Consider the following 22,322-nt stretch of genomic DNA (forward strand, 5'->3'; position numbering starts at 1 on the left):
TTTATCAATTTCACACTGCTCTGCGGGGTAGGAGGGGGGAGTCGCAGCACACAATGAACTGGAAGTTGATCTTTCAGCACTATCCTTACCTTCAGGGCAGATGTTTTTATTTTATTCGGCTTATAATTCCTTACTAAATGTAGTATTTCATCTCGATGTACTCTGTCTTTGATATGATTTAAATCAAATTCCTCGTCATTATAAATATCACGAATACACATCATATAGTTTTCTGGTTGCAATTTTCCAATTTCGACTATGCGTAATGTATGCTTAACGCATGCGCGCGTTGAAAGAAATGTTTAATAAAGTAAACAAATAAATATTAAGCTTTTTTTTTTGTAAATTTTGATACCCTTTAGATCATATTGCTCTTTATTTCATAAATTACGGTTTCATATTTTTAATTTTATAATTTCTGCTTGCAATCTTACCAGATTTAAACTGATGATTTATAATCCGGAATCGGCAAAGTCACGACGAGTCCGGATTAAAGACTTTTGACTGTACAGTTGACTTTCCAACATCATACTCCTCGCATAATTTTGAGGCAGATACGCCTTTATCCATTTTTTGCAGCAATTCCATTTTTTGTTTGATGGACATTGAAACATGCTTTTGCTTTGTAGATCCTTTGGCAGTTCCAGAATTGGAAACTCTTTTTGACATAATTGAAAGTTCAAGCTTAATTTTTTATAAAATTGCTCTAACAGTCTTCAAAAAATAATAAGCTGGATCCAATTAGAACATTAAGGAACAGAGCAATCTGCAACATTAATTGAAATGCCTTAGAATCAGTAACAATAATTTTAGCCTAGCTTATACCGTCCGTTATACATTAAACGCGCATGCGTAAAGCATACCAAAAAAAAAAAAAAGTTTGTGGCTTTGAGATCCAGATTATAGATCATTCCGGATAATGGATGTCCTGATTATGGACTTTGTACTGTATTACTTATAACCACTGTAAACATCATATTCTATAATAATGCATCAAGCAACAAAATAATCAATTAGCATAAAAAGAATTTTAAAATTTAATAAAATTTAGAAAAAGGAACAGAAAAAAGAGTAAGAATGATGGAGGAAGAATATTCAAATTAAATAAGTGTTGGAAAGTATGGATATATATACTAATGATATAAGTAGTCTGAAGCACAAATTTTGGCTCCGTTAGAATTGTGCAAATGTTTACAACCAAGGATTTCTTACTTAAAAAAAAAAAAAAATTATAAAGCTCACAATTTTTAATGAAACAGATACTACTGCAAGACCTTGACGTGAAATTATTAATGCTCATTCCCAGCCTACTGGGAAAAAACTAATTCCTAATATTGTGAAATACAAAAGTTTTGCTAATGAAAAGATAACATCAATGAACCTTTTGAAACATTTTTTATGTTTAAAATTTTGAAAGTATGCTGAATTGTGGTTGCCAATAATGAAGGCAATAGGATTTTGGTCTAATCAGGTTATTCTAAAGTTAAAACTGAATGAAGAGAACCCCTCAGAAGAGCATAAAGAGGAAAATGAACATTAAATGGAAATTTTAAGGATAGCCAAGATGAAATGTTGGAATTTGTAGACAAATTCTTAGACTGTATAAGGGTAAATAAATTAAGTGCAAATTTACTGACATTATTTCTGTGTGTTTGCACATTGTCCGAAAAAAGTCAACATGAAAGTTCTGAAAGTTTTTTTTTTTTTTTTTTTTTTTTTTTTTTTTAATGCAAATTTTGAAATTGTTTCTTATTTTTAATAGCATGTTCTATGTTGCTAAATTAAAACCTCTCTCAAAGAATTCAGTTTTCATATTATGCATATATTATTAACTACAGTTTTACAGGACTGTTTTTAGATTGTGTATGCTTTAAGTTGATCTGTAAAATAATTAGTATAAATAATTGGAATTTACATTTATTTACTTTTTTATGCACTGCACTTTTTCACTTTGATTTTTATGTTCCAGTTACAGATTTTTATTGATTGAAATACATAGATACACTTTTCAGTTTGACATTTAAAGAGAAACATAATTTCTTTGTACTATGTAAATATCTGATTTCCTTCATTGCACAGTTCTTTCAATACAACTTTATAAGTAACAAACAATTCCAATTCCATTTCCCACATTTTAACAAACAGTCACTATTATAATAGTGACTGCTTGTTAAATACTATATATATATAATGTGTCTCAGTACTGTGTTTCAGAACTTCTAACAGGAGGAAGGAGCACCCTGGTGATTGGGAATCATATAGCAATGCAGGCTCAGAAATGCTTTTCTGACGTGTTGGTGTAAACAGAAACATCAGAAATTGAAAAATGGCAGGTAAGTTAATATTTGTTATAATAATAAGTTTAGATGAATGAAAGCAGCATGAGTCAAAGATATTGTTTGAAGTTTTATCCACTGACCTCAGTGCACACCTCACATCTATGATACATGGGTGCATGGGATTCTGGAATATTCCAGGCATATCTTGAATTTCTCTGGCAGCTACTGTGATTCATGCAGCCAGCATTGCCAATTGGGTTGTCATAAACCAGTGTCTTCATATGACCCCATAAAAGAAATCAAGACATGATAGGTCTAGAACAGGCCAATGCACTGGACCACCACTTCTGATCCACTGTTAGCCAAATTTGATGTCTAGGTGAATACTAACCTTATGGGTGAGATGGGAAGGGGCCACATCATTTTGGAACAACATTGTCTATTGCATCAATGCAGAAATCTACAATTATAGAGTTATGGCATGTCTGACGATGCAGAAATCATTTCATCATTAAATAGTTATGGCATGTCATGTTGCAGGAAGATCAAGTAGTTACTACCAGTTAGATGAAACAACAACAGGTAAGCTTCGATGAGGTGATTTCCCATAATGCCAGCCCAAACAATAACTGAAAAATGATTTTGTGCTGCACAACATCGTGTTGCATGAGGGTTCTCTACTACCTACAGATGGGTATTATGTGAGTTGAGTATTCCTTCCCTTGTGAAGGATTCCTCATCAGTGAACAACACATTAGCACAGAAACAGGGATCTGTATTACACTTTTCAAGATACCATTGTGCAAAAGTAATATGAGGTGCATAATCGCCCAGCTGAAGTGCCTGGATATGCCACACGCCATATAGATGCATTTCATTTTCTCTGAGAATCCTTCAGATTCTGGAACGGGAAACCACAACTGCATGCACTATACACAACTACATTGTGTACTCAAATTTGGAGTCCCCTGTACCTGATGTCATTCTCTTTGATGTCCAGAGTCCATGCTGATTGTGCCTGATTCGGCAGCTTTTTGAAAGGAACCTGTTTCAGCTAACCTCCGGTGCAGCCTTGCAAAGAAATTATGGCTGGGTGTATGCATCATAGGATACTGTTCCTCATACAAGTGCCGTGCGCCTCGCTCACTACAATCTGCAACCCCATATACTAAATGCATATTGGCTAACTCTTGTGTCAATTTAATTACTCTGCATCCTGTGCGAAATGACGATTCCCTGCAAGAACTCTCAGAACTTTTCTGCAACACCATCTACTATGTCAGAAAAGCATTTCAGACCCTGCATTGCTGTATGATTATGAGTCATTGGGGTGTATTCTAATCCTCCTAGAAGTTCTGAAATATTGTACTGAGACATTTACAGACAAAAAGTAATAAATTTCGAACTAATACCATAAATACATGAAAGAAATGAAATTTAAAACCAGCACATTCTTAAAATCTTTCAATAGAAAATGTAAAAAACCCCTTGCAGTCTTTTAAACCAGAAGAAATCCCAAAAGCAATAGAAATACAAAAAAAAAAAAAAAAAAAAAAAAAAAAAAACAGAAAAGGAAAAATACAATCAAAATATAATTCAACATTAATCAAGAGGAGGTAGATTAGATCTCAAATGAACTCCACTTCCTAGGAAAACTGTTGTGTTTCTGTCATCCAAAATTAGCTGATGAATGAACCATTTTAAATTATTTAGTTATTACAGTTCATCCAAAAATTTTGAATGCCTCCTATACAAAGACACTTTCCTTTCATATGAAATAACAATCGGGATATTTTTATTATAAAAACATTTATGTAATATTATATATATGTCTTTCTTTAAAAAGGCAATGTAAATCATAAAATGCATATAGTTCAAAATTGCATATACCTGCACACATTGCAACGAACTAAATTAGTAGGAAAGGGAATGCTAGACTCAGAATAAGGAATGTGACAGATTCTACAACCAGAAGATTTACTTGTATCATCTGCCCTGTAAAAGAAATACATAATGTAATAACAAAAAATAGATACTCCTTGTAATTGTCTAAAATGACTATAGTACTAATTTGCTGATTGTAATAGTTGTAACACTCTACAAATTGGCTATTTTTCATTTTTCCTCCCCAGTATGACAGGTGATTGAGACTTCTTTAAAATTGCTTAATTATCATAATTTTTTGTCTAATCTTTACAAATATTCAAATATATGACATTATCTTAACAAATATTAAAATAGTTAATAATTTGATAGTTAATAATTCAAAAGTTCAAATATCTTATATCAGAATCTTTATGATAAATATAAGTTAGCAAATTTTGATGCAGAAAATGAGTTTTACCTCTTAATAACAGATGTAATATAGCTATAAATCAAATTTTACATATTTTCTTCTAAAACTTCATTTAGAACAACATATACATACATATATTATAAATAATGTTAAGAAAAATTTTTTCTAAAAATAGTGAGAAATTATACTATGTAGAGTGAATCAGCTCACATATATTAAGCAAAATTAGTCACAAATTATAACAAAAATGAGCCATATACTTTTTTATATAACTAAAGGCACAATAATTAAATACTGAATTGATTAATCTAAAATACCATGTAGGAAATTTAAAATAAAAGGCTTTAAAGCTCTACTCACAACATTTGAATACTAGTAAATAAAGAAATATGCAGTGATTGAATACAGAGACAAAAAATGTAGTAAATCAGTTGCAGTATCAATTACAGTAATGCCTTCACTTGAATAATATAATTTCACTAATTTATCTTTAATCACATTCTTTAGCATTAGGTTACTTTATGTACAGTTATAAACTTCATTTCTGGCATCATTTTTCATATATACATATATATATAGAGAGAGAGAGATCGATATGTATATCTATATACAGGGTGCCCATGATTAAAGAACTCTATTTCAAAGCTTCTACAGTTCCACATCACACGAAACTAGTGATAAGGAAATTGTGAAATTTTGAGGTGGATTTCAAGAAGGAATGAGAATTCCTTTCAGATTTAAAAAAAAAAAAGTTACAAATAGCGTCACCAGATGGCAGTTTACTTTGAAAACCTGCAGTAAAAATGCAAATCTTTATCGATGTCATGCAGCAGCTGTTATAAAACCTAGAAACATTCGCAGAGACTTTTTTCAATGTGCTGTTGTTCACAATGATGATAAGTTTAAGAGACCGCTTTTTGTTGGTAAAATTGTTTTATCAAAACAATAATTCCACAGTATTGCTCTATGGAAATTTCAGACTTTGAAGGGGATTCTAAAAGAGCCAATGAATGTTAAAAACATTTGGAAAATGGTAACAAAATTTGAAGAAACAGGATCCTTTTCTGTTCATCCTGGAAGAGGTAAACCTTTTTCTGCAGATGCAGTACAGGAAGTTGCATATCAGGTCCTAGAGAACACAGCTTCAAACTTTCACATTAGCACCAGTGTCCGGCATATAGAAGAGGCACTGGATAGACTACGTTTAAATGTCCATAAGAGCTTGCAGAATATCCTCCGATATTACTCTTACAAACTTTCACTAGTGCAGCAGCTGGTTCTACATGATTTTGATGCTCGACTCCAGTTCTCACTTCAGTTTCTTGATCGCTTTGAGGTCAATTCAGAATGGCTGTGGAATATCCTCCAAACAGATGAAACACATTTTCATTCGGACAGTGCAGAGAGTACTCACAACTGTAGAATTAGGGAATCAGAAAATCCACACAATGTCTTAGAGGTTCCACTGCATTCACCAAAGGTGATGGTAAGTTATGAATTTTCTGCATCATTTATCCTGTACTTCTTCGAGGAGTTTAATTCCACAGGTTCAGTTACATGCTCGATCACTGGGCAAGGATATGCATCACTGCAAGAGAATGAAATTGTCCTGTCTCTGTAAGCATGTTGTGCCTTGCACGAGCTCCTCCACACATTGCACAGTGTGTTATGAATGTTCTTAAATGTCATTTTACAGAACAACGTGTCATTAGCTGGTACTTTCATAATATGTGGCCACCCCGATCCACAGACTTTAGTCCAATGTGATTTTTGGCTTTGGGGTCACTTACAACATCTGGTAAGTCATGAAAGTCCAAGAACTTTACCTGATCTTAAAGCCAGCATTTCACGTCATGTGCTGAACATTTCTCAGAATACACTTCAGCCAACTGTGGAACATGCCATTTTGCGATTTCAGATGGCAGTTGGAAAAGAACAACCTTTATGTGGAACATGTTTTCTTGCAACAAAATTTGTAAAATTGTGAAACTATTTTAAAGGTGTGTCTAAATGTATAATATATTAAATGACCTCTGGTGGCGATATTTGGATTTTTTTTTTTTTTTTTCCCTGAAAGAAATTCTCATCCCTTCATTAAGTCCACGACAAAATTTCACAAATGCCCAAAGGGGCATTTTACTTATTACTGACTTTACTCAGCCTAAATTTATGCCCAAAGGGGGCCTTTTTTAATGTTTTGTGTGTTACTTTTATTTATTAATTATCATGTTTTTCGCACTTAAACCGTAAAATTCAATTCAACAGCAATATCACAAAATATTTAAAACAGCGTATCTTTAGAATTTCTGATACACAGTCTTACGCGCTGGAGATAAAAATGTTTTCCCCCCTTACAGTGTTGCCATTGCTCATTTCAAAATTGCCGAGTTTCTTAATCAAAAACTCATAAATGCTCTACAAAATATGAAATAGATAATAAAACAAATTCCAAATTTGGGCCTCCAGATGCCTGTAGCGAATAGTTTATCCAACAGATGGCAGTATCTGCCAAGCTCCTTTGGTAATTGCCAATGCGCATGCGCAAGTGGAGTGTAAAAAGAAGTATGTTATTAGGAGAATGAGCTTTCGTTAATAATGTTGCTGCGCGTTTTCGCTGTGTAAATAAAAGTATATTTTTATATCATAGATGTTCTTTACTCTCTAATGCGAAGCACTAGGTTAGTGCACGAATCTTTTCTGATTCAGAAACCATTTTCAAACCGTGGATCACCACAATAAAAAGTGGCGTCCGTCTAACAGGACGCATTAGTTGGGTAAAGGACACTTTTGATGGTTTAACAGCAGAAATGGAAGCCTTGAAAGTAAGAAGAATACCACTGCGTGCAGCCTTCACGAAAGCATATAATAGCCTACATGGACATTTGAATGAGTCAGAATTGAACAGTGATGTTCTATTATCGTCCCTGGAAATCCTGGAAGATAAAGGAATTCGACTACAACAGTTGGATGAAGAAATATTGGATCTCCTATCAAAATCGAAAGAAGTCTCGCAAGAAGAATATACTAAAGAATTTGAGTCATGTGAGACTTACAAGGAGAAATTAATAGCAGCCAGGATGAAAGTGAAGCAAATCACTGTGAAACTAGAGAAAAATTTGCTGACTCATGCATCGGTAAATGAAACCAGAACTGTTGATTCAAGAACAACGGCAACGAATTTGAAGCTTCCGAAAATAAATTTGATTGAATTTACAGGTGATCCACGACAATGGTTGAATTTCTGGAATACCTTTAGTAAGATACACGAAGATCCAGTGCTAGATGATCATTTGAAATTCGTATATCTGATCCAGGCTACTGCTGCCAAATCGAAAGCACGGGAAATAGTGCAGAGTTTCCCGACAACTAAAGAAAATTATCCGAAAGTCATCGAACATTTAAAGAATCGTTTTGGACGTGAAGATATTCTTATACAAGTGTACGTTCGGGATTTATTGAATCTTGTGTTGATAAATAATAATGCAACCAAAAAGGACTTTGCGCTATCATCGTTGTACGACAGTTTAGAAACAAAACTGCGTGCTCTGGAATCTCTCGGTGTGACTGAAGATAAATACGCTAGTGTTATTTTTCCGTTAGTTGAATCTTGCCTGGCCCCTGACATCTTACGCGTGTGGGAGAGGGAACGGGAGAGCTCGTCACAACAAGGTAAGAGCGATCTTGAATCTATTCTTCTGTTTTTGAAAAATCTGAAGAGAGAATTAAATTAGCGCGTTTTTCTTTTGATAAAAGTAGAAAATCTAAAAGTTACATTAATGATGAGTCTAATATTCCTACTTGTAATGATTTGTATACAGGAGACAAATTTAAAGAAAATGCTCCTATTAAGAAAGTTGAGGAATCGTGTTTATTTTGTGATAAGCCACATTTAACAGAAAAATGTTTTAAAGCTAGTACGCTTACATATCAGGATAAAAAAGATTTAATATTTAAGAAGGGTTTATGTCTATTATGCTTGAAGAAAAACCATATTTCTCGTAACTGTAAGTCCAAGATTAAGTGTTTAATTTGCCAGAAAAGGCATTTGGCAGTAATGTGTCAACAAGTTCCTTCTCAATTGAAAGAGACTAAACAAGTAGAGCCTGTGGCGAAAAATGAGGTCAATGTTTTGGCTAGCAGATCCGCGAGCTCCGATGTGTTACTACAAACATTAATCGTAAGGGTAAAAAATGGCAACAGGGAAAGGATAGTCAGAGGGATTATAGATACGGGTTGCGAGAGAAGTTATTTAACGAAAGATATTACAGATTCTTTGAAATGTAACAGTGTTGGTGAAGTGAAATTAGTTCATAAATTATTCGGAGGTGTAGAAACAAAAGAAAAATTGCATTCTAAATATATAGTTAATTTGAGTAGCCTTGATAATAAATATGTATGTAGTGTGCATTGTTTAAGTGAATATGTTATCTGTTCTGATGTAAAGAAAATACCTAAAGGTCCTTGGTTGAAAGAACTTCGTAAATTAAATATTCAAGTGTCAGATGTAGAGGGTAATGCTCTCGAAAACGAAAGTGACATTAAATTGTTGATAGGTTCTGATATTGCTGGAAAATTATTCACCGGAAATATTAAATGTTTACAAAGTGGTCCGGTCGCGATGGAAACAAGTTTGGGATGGATTTTAATGGGTAAAACTCCAGCGAAGGAATCTTCGGGTATAAATGATTCTCTTGCATGTGTTTCTTTATTGCTAAACGAAAGATCAGCAGAAAACTTGTGGAAGTTAGACGTTATTGGTATAAATGACCCAGTTGAGTCTAAAAAGAAAGCTGAAATTCATGAGGAGACCATGCAATATTTTGAGGAAAATTTGAATTTGGATTCAGACGGGAGATATGAAACTGCATTACCTTGGGTACTGGACCCCTCTCGCTTGTCTAATAATAAAACGTTGGCAGAAAAACGCCTGACTAATACGCGAAGGAAATTATTAGATTCGAATCAAATTAAAGTTTATCAGGAAGTATTTAAAACTTGGTTGAAGGAACGAATTATTGAAGAGGTAAATGAAGGCGAAGTAGATAGAGAGCACTATTTGCCTCATAGGCCGGTTTTTAAAGAATCTAGTGAAACTACGCAAGTAAGGCCAGTTTTTGATGCTTCGGCACACGCCAAAGGAGAACTTTCCTTAAATGATTGTCTTGAGAAAGGTCCCAACCTAATAGAAATAATTCCAACATTGTTGAATCGTTTTCGGAAATATCCTCTTGCAGTAATTTCAGACATTGAGAAAGCTTTCTTGCAGATTGGTATAAGAGAGAAGGATAGAGATTATTTGCATTTCTTTTGGAAAGGTGCAGAAGAAGAGAATACTAAAATTTACAGACATTGTCGCGTGGTTTTTGGGCTTAACTGTAGTCCATTTTTGTTAGCCGCTACGTTGAACTATCATTTAAATCGTGCCCCTGATCAGTTTGCAGTTACAGCCAACATTTTGAAGGAGTCCTTCTATGTTGATAATTGCCTGACTAGTTTTAAGAATGTTGAAGAATTGAATAGATTTGTACTAGAATCGAGAATGTTATTGTCACTGGGAAAGTTTAATCTTAGAGGATGGCAGTCGAATTGTGAAACCGAAATAATTCCCAACTCTAAATTAGATACATTCGTTTGCGTTCTAGGGTTAAATTGGGATTTGAAGGATGATACTCTTTCTTGTAAAATTGAGTCACTAAAGAAAGAGGAGATTGTCGCGAGTAAACGAACACTCCTTTCTTGCGCGCATAAGTTATTTGACCCAGTAGGCTTCCTTTCTCCCGTTACCCTGTTCCCAAAGGTGATATTGCAAGAGTGTTGGAAATTACGATTAAATTGGGATCAAAAATTGCCAGAACATTTAGAAAAGAAGTCCATACAATGGGTAAAGGAAATGAAACTGCTGTCTGATGTCAAAATTCCTAGATGGCTTAATATTGACAGATCGGTTAACGAAGATGTAAGTCTTCATGTTTTCAGCGATACCAGCAAGCATTCCTATGCTACCTGTATTTTCTTAAGAGTGAAGACCGAAAATAAGGTTTATTTAAATTTTGTGCAAGCACGCACTAGAGTTAAGCCTTTAAAGAGTATATCCATTCCTCGTTTGGAATTATTATCCTGCTTAATCGGAGCACGCTTGGAACGTATGGTCTTTTCAGATTTGAACATGGCAAATTTAAGAACATTCTTCTGGACTGACTCAACAACCGCTTTGTGCTGGATCCAGCGAGACGTACGGTGGGGAACTTTCGTTTGGAATCGTGTCCAAGAAATCAGAACACTTACAAAAATAGAAGATTGGCATTACATCCCTTTGGAGCTGAATGCCGCCGATCTCCCTTCTAGAGGCTGTTCAGTTAAACAGCTTTTGCTGTCGAAATGGTGGGAGGGCCCATCATGGCTGTTAGAACCAGAATCGTCATGGTCAAGAGGCACCGATTTGCCGGACGAAGAGATCATAAATTCAGAAAGGCGTAAATCAGTATTGACAACTCTTAACAAAGATTCTAAAACCTGACAATTGGTATTACAGGTACTTTTCATCCATAAAGAAAATTGTACGCATGTTAGGTTGGATTCTTAGGTTTTACTTTAATTACGAAGAATTACAAACGAAACCTCCAAAATTTTGTCAGTTTCGGAAATTGAAAGAGCTGACATAACTCTTATGTTATTTGTTCAAAGAGAATCATTTAAGAGTGTGAACGATGATAAAATTAAAGACCTCAGACCTATAGTTGATCGTGATGGTTTGATCAGAGCTAAAACCAATATTTCTTATCGCGACGATACTGATGACTTTAAGTTTCCTGTCATTTTGCCATCTGATCATGCAGTAGTAAACTTACTAATAATGAATGCACATAATGAGCTGCTGCATGCTGGTACTTCTATGGTGATGTCTCATTTGCGGGAAAAGTATTGGATCCTCAAAACTCGTAAGACAGTACGAAACTGCATTAGAAAATGTGTTAAATGTCAAAGATTTAAATCCAAAAGTTGTGATGTAACTCCAGGAATTTTGCCGAAAGATAGAGTACGTGATGCAAATGTTTTTGAGATAGTGGGTGTCGATCTGGCAGGACCCCTCTACCTTAAGGATGGTCGAAAAGCTTATATTGTTCTTTACACATGTGCGGTCTATAGGGCCATTCATCTGGAGTCAGTAACATCCTTGACAACTGAAGCTTTTTTCCAGTCATTGAGACGTTTCATTTCTCGTCGCGGAAGACCATCTATAATATACTCAGACAATGGCAGTAATTTTAAAGGAGCGGAGAGCCTTCTGCATACAATTGATTGGGAGAGTCTGCGATCAAAAGCCGCTGAGCAAAGAATTCAGTGGAAATTTATTCCTCCTTCCGCACCTTGGTGGGGCGGTTGGTGGGAACGTTTAGTTCAAATGGTGAAACAGATTCTGAGAAAAGTTCTAGGTCGTGCTGCCCTGGATTAGGAGGAGTTGCTTACAGTACTATGCGACTGTGAGAGAGTAATCAATACTAGGCCACTTACCTACGTGTCGGAAGACGTTGAAGATTCATCCCCATTAACTCCAGAAATGTTCCTGCGGGAGATTTCCAAATCAGGAGTACCTGATATCGATACAGTGGATAAGGAAAAACTGAGTAAACGAGCTAAGTATCTACAAAAGGTGAGAGAACAACTTAGAGCAAGATTCCGTGTGGAATATCTAGGACAGTTACGTCAGCAGTCCATTAAAAACTCTATAGCTAAACCTCTCCAGGTGGGTGAAATTGTTCTACTTGAAGATAACAACAAAAAACGTGCCTTTTGGAACCTGGTGCGTGTCATAAAGCTGCTACCTGGTCGTGATGGACAAATAAGACTTGCTGTCATAAAAACAGAGACTTCTGAGTTTCTGAGACCAGTGCAAAGACTGTACAGACTTGAGCTGGATAACCCAGTCCAAAAGGATATGACTGAAAATATTCCTATGACTACCAGCAGTGGTAGAACTGTGAAACCAGTGATACGTCTGTGAAATGTTTTGTACTTGTTTGAATACTTTGTAATAATTTGATTTATTTTTATTTTTCTAGGTTTAGTATTATCTGTTAATATGTCTAGAAAATTATGGAATGCTGCATCTCCAGGTAAATTTGTATTTCAATTTAATTAGAACATCTTGGTAGGCATAATTTTATACTTCAATATTGTATACTGTACTATTATGCATATATTATACTTAACATATGTGTGAATTTACCTCCCAGTAAATTCAGGTGGGAGGAATATGTAGCGAATAGTTTATCCAACAGATGGCAGTATCTGCCAAGCTCCTTTGGTAATTGCCAATGCGCATGCGCAAGTGGAGTGTAAAAAGAAGTATGTTATTAGGAGAATGAGCTTTCGTTAATAATGTTGCTGCGCGTTTTTGCTGTGTAAATAAAAGTATATTTTTATATCATAGATGTTCTTTACTCTCTAATGCGAAGCACTAGGTTAGTGCACGAATCTTTTCTGATTCAGAAACCATTTTCAAACCGTGGATCACCACAATGCCCATATTCAGGTAGAGATGTACGTTATTCAAAATTTGATGGCTCTAGGTACCGTTGTTTTATCACAATGCGAGAAACATACATACATTTATGCAGATGATTCTTCATTATTTAATTTCTTTAAATATAATACAGGGCTCTAATATTTGGTGGCAACAATTTTAAAAGTGATTCGCCATTTATAATGAATCAATGCAAAATGCCAAAACGAAATTAAGACACCTTCTGGACTAATGCCCTTTGGGCTAAAAATGAATACAATATGATATGTTTTCATATTATGAGGTTGGGTTGAATGAAATGCTTAAAAATACATGAAATTTTAAATTTATATGGGCTTAAATCTTCTAGAGAAGGGAAGTGGAAATTGAAAAGTCTGATTTCAGTCCAACATCTCAAATAATAATTTGTCATTAAAAATTTAGAAAACTTCTATTTGATTTTTATTCAGATTCTAGTTTAACATCTAAAGCAATTTTAAGCTAATGCATTCAGATAGACGAATTTGAGAATCAATTGCAAGAAATTTAATATACAGAACATAAAATTACATACATTAAACAAGTTATTCAAATTAACAATACCAAACTGCATAGGGGAAAAAAATCTTGCAATGGTACTGTACAATCCTAAATGGATGCCACATACAAACTTTGGCACTTATTTAATAAAGAAAAAATTGTGGTTATATAAGATATAACTTTGCAGTTTTTTCGACTGAGCCAATTGCACACTAGACTCAAAATAAATATTTCTTGTAAATGAACAGTCTGACAATAATTTCTATTTTGCCATGACAATGAATTTTAATTGCAAAAACAATTTGTTTTTCAAGGTATTCATAAAATCAAAGTGAAACAATACCAGTCATGCAAATGAGTCTGCTTCACTTGATTTGCTAGATTCACATCAATCTTTAAAGGTTTTTCCTTCTCTTTCACTGTATCTTTAGTTTTATCATAATCTGAAGTTACAGATGTTGTAACTAAACTAGGACGTGGTTGGAGACTCATGGCTAGAACTGGTGTGTTGTTTATATTGGCAGATTCTGAGTCAGAAGTACTCAAAACAGCAGCAGTCCCTGAAGCAGACAGTACACAAATATCATCACTGTAAAGCAAATAAAAGAGTAAAAGTTAAAATTTAGTCCAATAATCATAAAGCATCATAATACTACTATTCACTATGCAAACAATATTTGTATACTTGATTGTAACTTAAAACACCCTTGAAGCCAAACTAAAGTGAAGGAAAAATAAATTTGCAAGTGGGACAAACATTAAAAGTACATATATTAAATGCATGGCTGTTAGAGGCTCTGGCTGCCATATCATTGGTTCTAGTTTGAATACTGATGATGACACAGATATTTGTAACTCTCTAAGTTGTAATAAAGTTATTTGCCCCTTTTTTTGCGAATATAATTTTAATCTATCCCCTTGTAAATCAAGGATAACATTCTCAAAGAAGAGACAGCTAAATGACTGATTGGTTTGGTCTTTATAACCAATGCTTAACGAGCAAAGTTAAGCAAATGGAGGGGGAGGAACCTCACGGTTTTGAAAGGTGTTTGTTGGGTGCTTATCCACTTTTGAATTATTCTGATGATTTTGAGAAACACTGGAGACTAATTCTAGATTATAAAGATGATGTGACAGAATATTTCATCTGTCTGTGCACCATAGACATCATTCTCAATACTATTGTGAAGTCTGCCTAAAATGAGGAGCTTGAGATCCTTATCTTTCCTAAAACTTTAATGGCTTTATTCTCTAAACAAAGGCATTTCCAGTTTACATGTCTTTTTTATGCCATATTTGATAAACTCTTATTCATTGATGCATACCTATACTCCCCTAATTGAATGACCTGATAGTAAATCACAATGAAATGTGAGCTACCTGAATTATAGATGTTAACTGTTGAAATAAACATTCCATAAAAAATCATTTTAGGAAGTGAGAATAATGGGGAAATTGTAATTCGATCCTTTAGATTCCAACTTAATATAGGTATCCCAGACTAATATCTTTGCAGTGAAAAATAAGCAAGTTAATTATATATATATATATATAACTAGAAATATTTGCTAGTGCATACATACCACATGGGAACTAAGTAACAATTGTAAATATTTTGAATTCTACAAATCTAACTTTGCTTACACAAAAGATCAACACGAAATCATACATTTCTATATTTATGAACTACAAACTGAATAAAAATTTATCTTTATGAATTTTCTCCCAGCTTATGGGGAAAAAAATTTTTTTAACCTTCAAAGATACTTTAGTAATATTAATTTTTACAAACATACTCATGCAACAGTTAAGTACATTAATTAAAATTACATTTCAGATAGGGCACATCTTTGATTATTAAAAAAATATTTTAATTTCAGCAGAATATCATATAAAATAAGTTATTTCACCTAATGTTAGTAGTTTCCATGTAACCAAGGACAACATTGCATCCAAGCGCTCTTATGTGAGATCTTATTTCCTTCCTGAGTTCTGTCCACCATGCATCTCTAGTTTCAGGCTCATCTACACAAAACAACACAAATTATTTAAAATTAGTTACCTTTTATAAAATAAAAATACAGCATGATTATAGCTGAACATTTTTATACAAAACATGAAACAAACATGACTGTTAAAATATAAATCATAATAGAAATGTTGAAAAAAATTTACTTTTATTTTAAAAGTTACGGGGGGGGGGGGAAAGATAAAAGAATTCAAACATTACTCAATTACTTTCATGGCACTATTGCTATTTTGGGACATTTCAACTAGCATGCTTACATCTGTGAAACGTAAAGAGAAAAGTACTTAAATATATATGCATGATTATTAATTTAACTATCGTTGATAAAGTGTATACAGTTTAGATTTCATGTTTGCAACATACTTATGTTTTGAAAACAGTTTTCACGCAGTAATTACTTACTCACAAACTGAAAAGATCAATTATTGTCTATAAAATGTTTTACCTTGTTTCAGAGTAATGCAAAAAATCAAGTCTTTCTTAAATTCAAAAACGTTATTTTAATAGAAATTTGCAGATATGTATATGAATTCTTAAAATGTTTAGATATTGCAAATATGGGTTGAATTGTAGATGGTAATGATAGAAAATACTCATTATTCACTGCCATTCAAAATATACGGAGGAAAAGTAATTTCAGAGCTAAAACTGCACTACAAAATTAACTAATTTAAAAAATTAACCTCTCTTCTTACATAAATACATATAACATTACAACTGATGCAAGTGCATATTTTCTATATCTGCTATTAGTTGATAAAATATCAAGAAAATTAATAAAAATGACTTCCACAATAGGTATACGAGGAATAAATAAAAGAATTAGTCTAAAATAATATATTTCTAAGTACATTTCACTAAATAGAAGAGTGTCCTTTCACTAAATCCAGAAGGACAGTAAAAGTAATAACTTAAATTGAATACTCATATAACTTGTATACACTGTATAACAGAAGGCTGGATTCAGTATGCCATATACTAAGCGAGCAATATTTTTTATTGCTGCATGTATGATTGCTCCAAAGAGCTGACCTTTTGAGAATTATTTTTTTAGCTCAAGTCTGAAAAGTCATTTTAGTATAAAATTTTTAAATTACAATAATAATGTGTACATAGCAGTGATACATAATTTAAAAGATGAATACAGGTGAGTTACTGATAAATTAGAAATTAGTGAAGTATATTATTGACTGAATATAAGCTGCTTAGTGGTTCACAGAAATCTGAAGCTAATTCTGAAATTCTCACATGGAAATTTCAAGTATGAAAAAAGATCTACTATTAAGATAAACTAGATTCCATGACAATATTTTACAGATATAAATATATGTAACTGATATTTAAATGAAGTTTCTCTCTATAATTTTTCTGTTTAATAACTTACAGAAAGCAATGTAGCTTAAGACTGATGCAATGACAAATATACATGCCATAATAATGAAACCAATGTTGAAGTTTGTCAGTTACATAATTATAAGCTCATTGCATGATTAAATGACAGTAGAATTTTAACAATCATGGCCTTTTTTTTTTTGGAGCCCAAGTATTGCTAATAATCTGAGTAAAACAAGAGCTTAAAAGAGACACCCATAATTACATTTTCAGTAGTAGAAAATTAGATTATAAGTCTCTTCAAAAAAAAAAAAAATAAAATACAGTCAAAAGTCGTTAATTCGGACTCGTCGGGACTTCAGCGATTCCGGATTATCGATTTTTCCGGATTATAGATCATCAGTTTAAATCTCGTAAGATGGCATGCAGAAATTCTAAAATTAAAAATATGAAACCGAAATTTATGAAATAAAGAACAATTATGATCTAAAGGGTATCAAAATTTGCAAAAAGAAAAAGCTTAATATTTATTTGTTTACTTTATTAAACATTTCTTTCAATGTAAGTTGTTTAAGTTTTGCTTCGTTTCATGTGATAATACCTTCTCTTTAATTCTATTAAACAGACATAATTTCTTGTTTTTTGTTTTCAATAATCTCTGTCACTTTTCTTCGCTATCGGAAGCGAATTATAATGACGAGGAACTTGTTTTAAATCATATCAAAGACGAGCATATCGAGATGAAATACTACATTTGGTAAGGAATTATAAGCCAAATAAAATAAAAACATCTGCGCTGAAGATAAGGATAGTGCTGACAAATCAACTTCCAATTCATTAGGCGCCCGCCGCCGAGCAGCGTGAAATTGATAAACATATTTCGGATTTCAAAACATACTTTCGCTTTAGATCCTTTACATATTAACAAATATATATCGGAAATTCTATTTGATATAATCGAAAGTTTAAGCTTACTTTTATAAAATTGCTCTTACAGTCTGCAAAAATAATAAGCCGGATGCAATTCGAAAATTAAGGAACAACGCAATCATCAACATTAACTGAAATAGATAATTAGATAATTTTAGCTTATACGTCCATTATACATAAAATGCGCACGCGAAAACGTATTCTGCACTTGCGCACACGCATATGCGCAGTAGTCAAGGTCTTACGCGCACGCGTGAACGCCTCTGCGCATGTGTCAACGTGGCGCATGCGCAGAAAGTTTTTAGTTTTGATGTCCGGATTATAGATCTTTCCGAATTATGGGTGTCCGAATTAACGACTTTTGACTGTATCAGAAAGGGAAATATACAAAGAGTAAGTAATGTAACTTAATATTTGACTACAGTGTACATATTATTAGATATTTAGAGAGGAATCATTTCTTCATAGAGTTTCTTCATGGAATTACTAATCACTGGTACTGTGAGCACAGGTCATACACAGAACGAATATCACAGTTTTAATATATAATTTCAGGCACCACTGTAGAGACTACAGGTTTTTTTAAATGGAAAATGAGATAATCAACTGTATTTTTTCCATGAATCTTCTGTGAATCCATGGATTAAACCACATATCTTCTAATTAGTAGCTGGATGTGACACCAAAGGAATATCAGGAAAAATAATTTATTTAACTGAATATGGGAAAGCATTCAAAGGCTATCTGCCTTGTGTAAGTGCACACATTTATGAATTAATATTTAAAGAATATTACGTTATATTCATATTACACATGGGGAAAACCATAAAAACACCTGCGACTATGAATGGGAGAAATGGCATAATTAATTACAATACTTGTAAAAGAATTTCATTTTATGGTTTTGCAATTAAAAATTCAATCTGTTGTTGACTCTTATAATGGGTTTGCATTTTTATGAAGATCCAAACCACATATTTTTACAGTCTGTTGCATTTGTCCTAAAATAAATACGATTATTAAAGGCCCCTCCATTAATGAATTTTTTTATTTTAGGAACGTTTTCATGGTTCAAAAAGAGTAACAAAGTCAAAAATCCATGTTATTTGAAGAAGAAAAATAATGATATCTACTAAAACAGCCATAATTTTAAATAAATACTTCTTTTCATAATTACATAAATAAAAGATAGGAGCACTAAGCAAAAAAATTAAAAGAGTTAAACATATTTTTTCTTAATATCATATTATTTAAAAAAACATTAAGTATATCTTGAAAAAAGTGTTATTATTTAGCATGCTGATAAAACTATCTATATCTCTTGATGAAGCAGTATCGCCCCCCCAAAAAAAGAGTGTGAAATTGGGTCATACAGTTGAATACACTTAGCAACTTCAAAATCTCTTTACTTCTCTAAAACAGTTATCAGTTTCAGATTTATTAAATCAAGTTAACTTCCTGGGATATAATTGTTTAGTTTATGCAAAGCACATGAAGGCTAATTGCCTAAGCTCCATCCCAATTTTTAGTAGTAGCGCTTAAAGGATGTACTCTGCGCTTAAGGGTACTGCACTTAAGGGGCACAATTTTTAGCAGTAGTGCTTAAGGCATTTTAGCAGTAGCGCTTAAGGGAATAGGAATCTCAAGGAATGTACCCTTTATCATCAACTTCTCAAAAGGTATGCAGTTAAAAAACTTTTAAGTGGACCATTTTATGAAGATATTACAATCACAAATGCCCATAGCTTATCTTATCTGGAATTCAAAATTAGCTCCATGGCATGTCCTGTTCAGCCTCAATTAGCAATAATATCATCCAGGCTGGCCTAAATTAATAGAAAATACAGCCAAAGCACACAGAAATCCGTTAATCCATTAGCCGCTGGTGTTGCATTGACACAATGGTCAAAATAAATGCGTATATAAATATAACTACCTAAGATATAATTAAGACACAATAACACGCCGAATAAATACTAATTCAGAAGTCAAACAACAAAAATCAGCGTTATACCTACAAAATTTTCACAGGACTAGTTTCGATGGTTTTACCGAACCATCATCTTCAGCTGCAAAACCGCAAATGAACAAGATAGGAAATAATGATTAGATAAGATAAGAAAGCCTGGACAAGAATAAGCAAGTGGCGCCATCTGTTGGCGAAACCAGAACTAAAACATAATTTCTCTAAAAGCCGAAGGCAAATTTGGATTGGAATTAGGATCGTTAACTAGAACAGAAAGATTTTTATGAATGTGAAATGCCTCTAGAAAATCCAGTTCTCCAATGGAAGATGTTTTTTGAATAATTTTGGCAGCAGAAAAATTGAAAGTGTGATTTTCGGACCAACAATGTTGAGCAACAGAAGACCTCTGTGTTTCCTTTTTTCTAACATATGCCTCATGTTCTTTGACGCGAAATTTTAAGGCTCTCTTAGTTTGGCCAATGTAAATTAAACCACACTGGCAAGGAATCCTATAAATACCCCAGGAATTCATATCCGGAATGGGGTCCTTGAGTATAGAAGTTGGAATTTTATTGATGGGAGAAAAAACAACCCAAAAGTTAAATTTCTGCAAAATATGTGCAACTTTATAGCTAATTGATGGAAAGAAGGGAATGACAACAGAATTTTTATAATCTCCTAAAATAAGAGTGTGGCTTTTAGTGTGTTGAGATGAGAATTTTTTAACTGCTTGATTAATAATGTTGGGTAAAAAGCCCCTGTCAATAGCTATTGCTTTTAAATAATTTAGTTCTTCATCAAGGGCTAGTTTGGAGGAGCAAACTTGAAGAGCACGGAAAACATAGGAATAAAATGAAGCTAACTTTTGTTTAGTCGGATGACATGATTTAAAGTGTGGTGGAAGGCAAACCGATGAGTTTACCGTAAACCTTCATCGGTTTGCCTTCCACCACACTTTAAATCATGTCATCCGACTAAACAAAAGTTAGCTTCATTTTATTCCTATGTTTTCCGTGCTCTTTAAGTTTGCTCCTCCAAACTAGCCCTTGATGAAGAACTAAATTATTTAAAAGCAATAGCCATTGACAGGGGCTTTTTACCCAACATTATTAATCAAGCAGTTAAAAAATTCTCAACTCAACACACTAAAAGCCACACTCTTATTTTAGGACATTATAAAAATTCTGTTGTCATTCCCTTCTTTCCATCAATTAGCTATAAAGTTGCACATATTTTGCAGAAATTTAACTTTCGGGTTGTTTTTTCTCCCATCAATAAAATTCCAACTTCTATACTCAAGGACCCCATTCCGGATATGAATTCCTGGGGTATTTATAGGATTCCTTGCCAGTGTGGTTTAATTTACATTGGCCAAACTAAGAGAGCCTTAAAATTTCGCGTCAAAGAACATGAGGCATATGTTAGAAAAAAGGAAACACAGAGGTCTTCTGTTGCTCAACATTGTTGGTCCGAAAATCACACTTTCAATTTTTCTGCTGCCAAAATTATTCAAAAAACATCTTCCATTGGAGAACTGGATTTTCTAGAGGCATTTCACATTCATAAAAATCTTTCTGTTCTAGTTAACGATCCTAATTCCAATCCAAATTTGCCTTCGGCTTTTAGAGAAATTATGTTTTAGTTCTGGTTTCGCCAACAGATGGCGCCACTTGCTTATTCTTGTCCAGGCTTTCTTATCTTATCTAATCATTATTTCCTATCTTGTTCATTTGCGGTTTTGCAGCTGAAGATGATGGTTCGGTAAAACCATCGAAACTAGTCCTGTGAAAATTTTGTAGGTATAACGCTGATTTTTGTTGTTTGACTTCAGAATTAGTACCTAAGATATTTTATATCAGCAGATGATTTTGTGTAGGGAATATTATGAAGATTATTTCTGTAAAAAATATTTGCTTTCAACAATCATTTTATTTATAATAATTAATCTCATACTTTAAGCAAAATTTTCGACCAGGTATTTTTACCGAAAACATTTAACGAAAGAATCGCCGTCTTTATAAGTGGTCTATTTTTAGTCAAAGTCACCGTTTATCAGAACATTACATCAATCAGATGTTTATATTTGTGTTGGGAAGGAATGGAAAACAGGTGTTGCGCTGATGCAACGTCAGCAGGAAACGGGTAGTCTCTTTTTTTTTTTTTACTCATTCCTTTCGATGTTCTGGTTGCTTTAAAAATGTCTATAACGAGGTATCTTACATTAGAAGAAGCTCTTTAAAGATTTTTTGATGAAGAAACAGATTATGATAATGTTAATAATGACCAGAATGAAACTGATATTGTTGTTGTTCCCCCAGAAATTGCAGAAGCTAGTGATGAAGAAGAAGGGAATGACAATGCTTTAAACAATGACAATGATATTTTACCAAATAATATTGCTGGGGAAGTTGAAATTCACGTAAGAAATACGTTTCAGCCTTCTAAAA

General features: G+C 33.3%; 1 protein-coding gene across 1 annotated transcript in view; it reads right to left on the reverse strand.

Annotated features, from left to right (window-relative positions):
- LOC118192785 (C2 domain-containing protein 5) overlaps window positions 1–22,322 on the reverse strand; it is a 154,425-nt gene that overhangs the window by 61,498 nt on the left and 70,605 nt on the right. Inside the window, exons 13-15 of the mRNA XM_035363801.2 lie at window positions 15,529–15,643; window positions 13,962–14,207; window positions 4,170–4,274 (exon numbers count right to left, since the gene is read on the reverse strand). Of these exons, the coding sequence (XP_035219692.1) occupies window positions 4,170–4,274; window positions 13,962–14,207; window positions 15,529–15,643 (466 nt within the window). The remainder of the gene's footprint in view (window positions 1–4,169; window positions 4,275–13,961; window positions 14,208–15,528; window positions 15,644–22,322) is intronic.

This window comes from Stegodyphus dumicola, chromosome 2, assembly GCF_044657685.1.
Source record: "Stegodyphus dumicola isolate Sdum_Otavi_A_Nest chromosome 2, ASM4465768v1".
NCBI lineage: Eukaryota > Metazoa > Arthropoda > Arachnida > Araneae > Eresidae > Stegodyphus > Stegodyphus dumicola.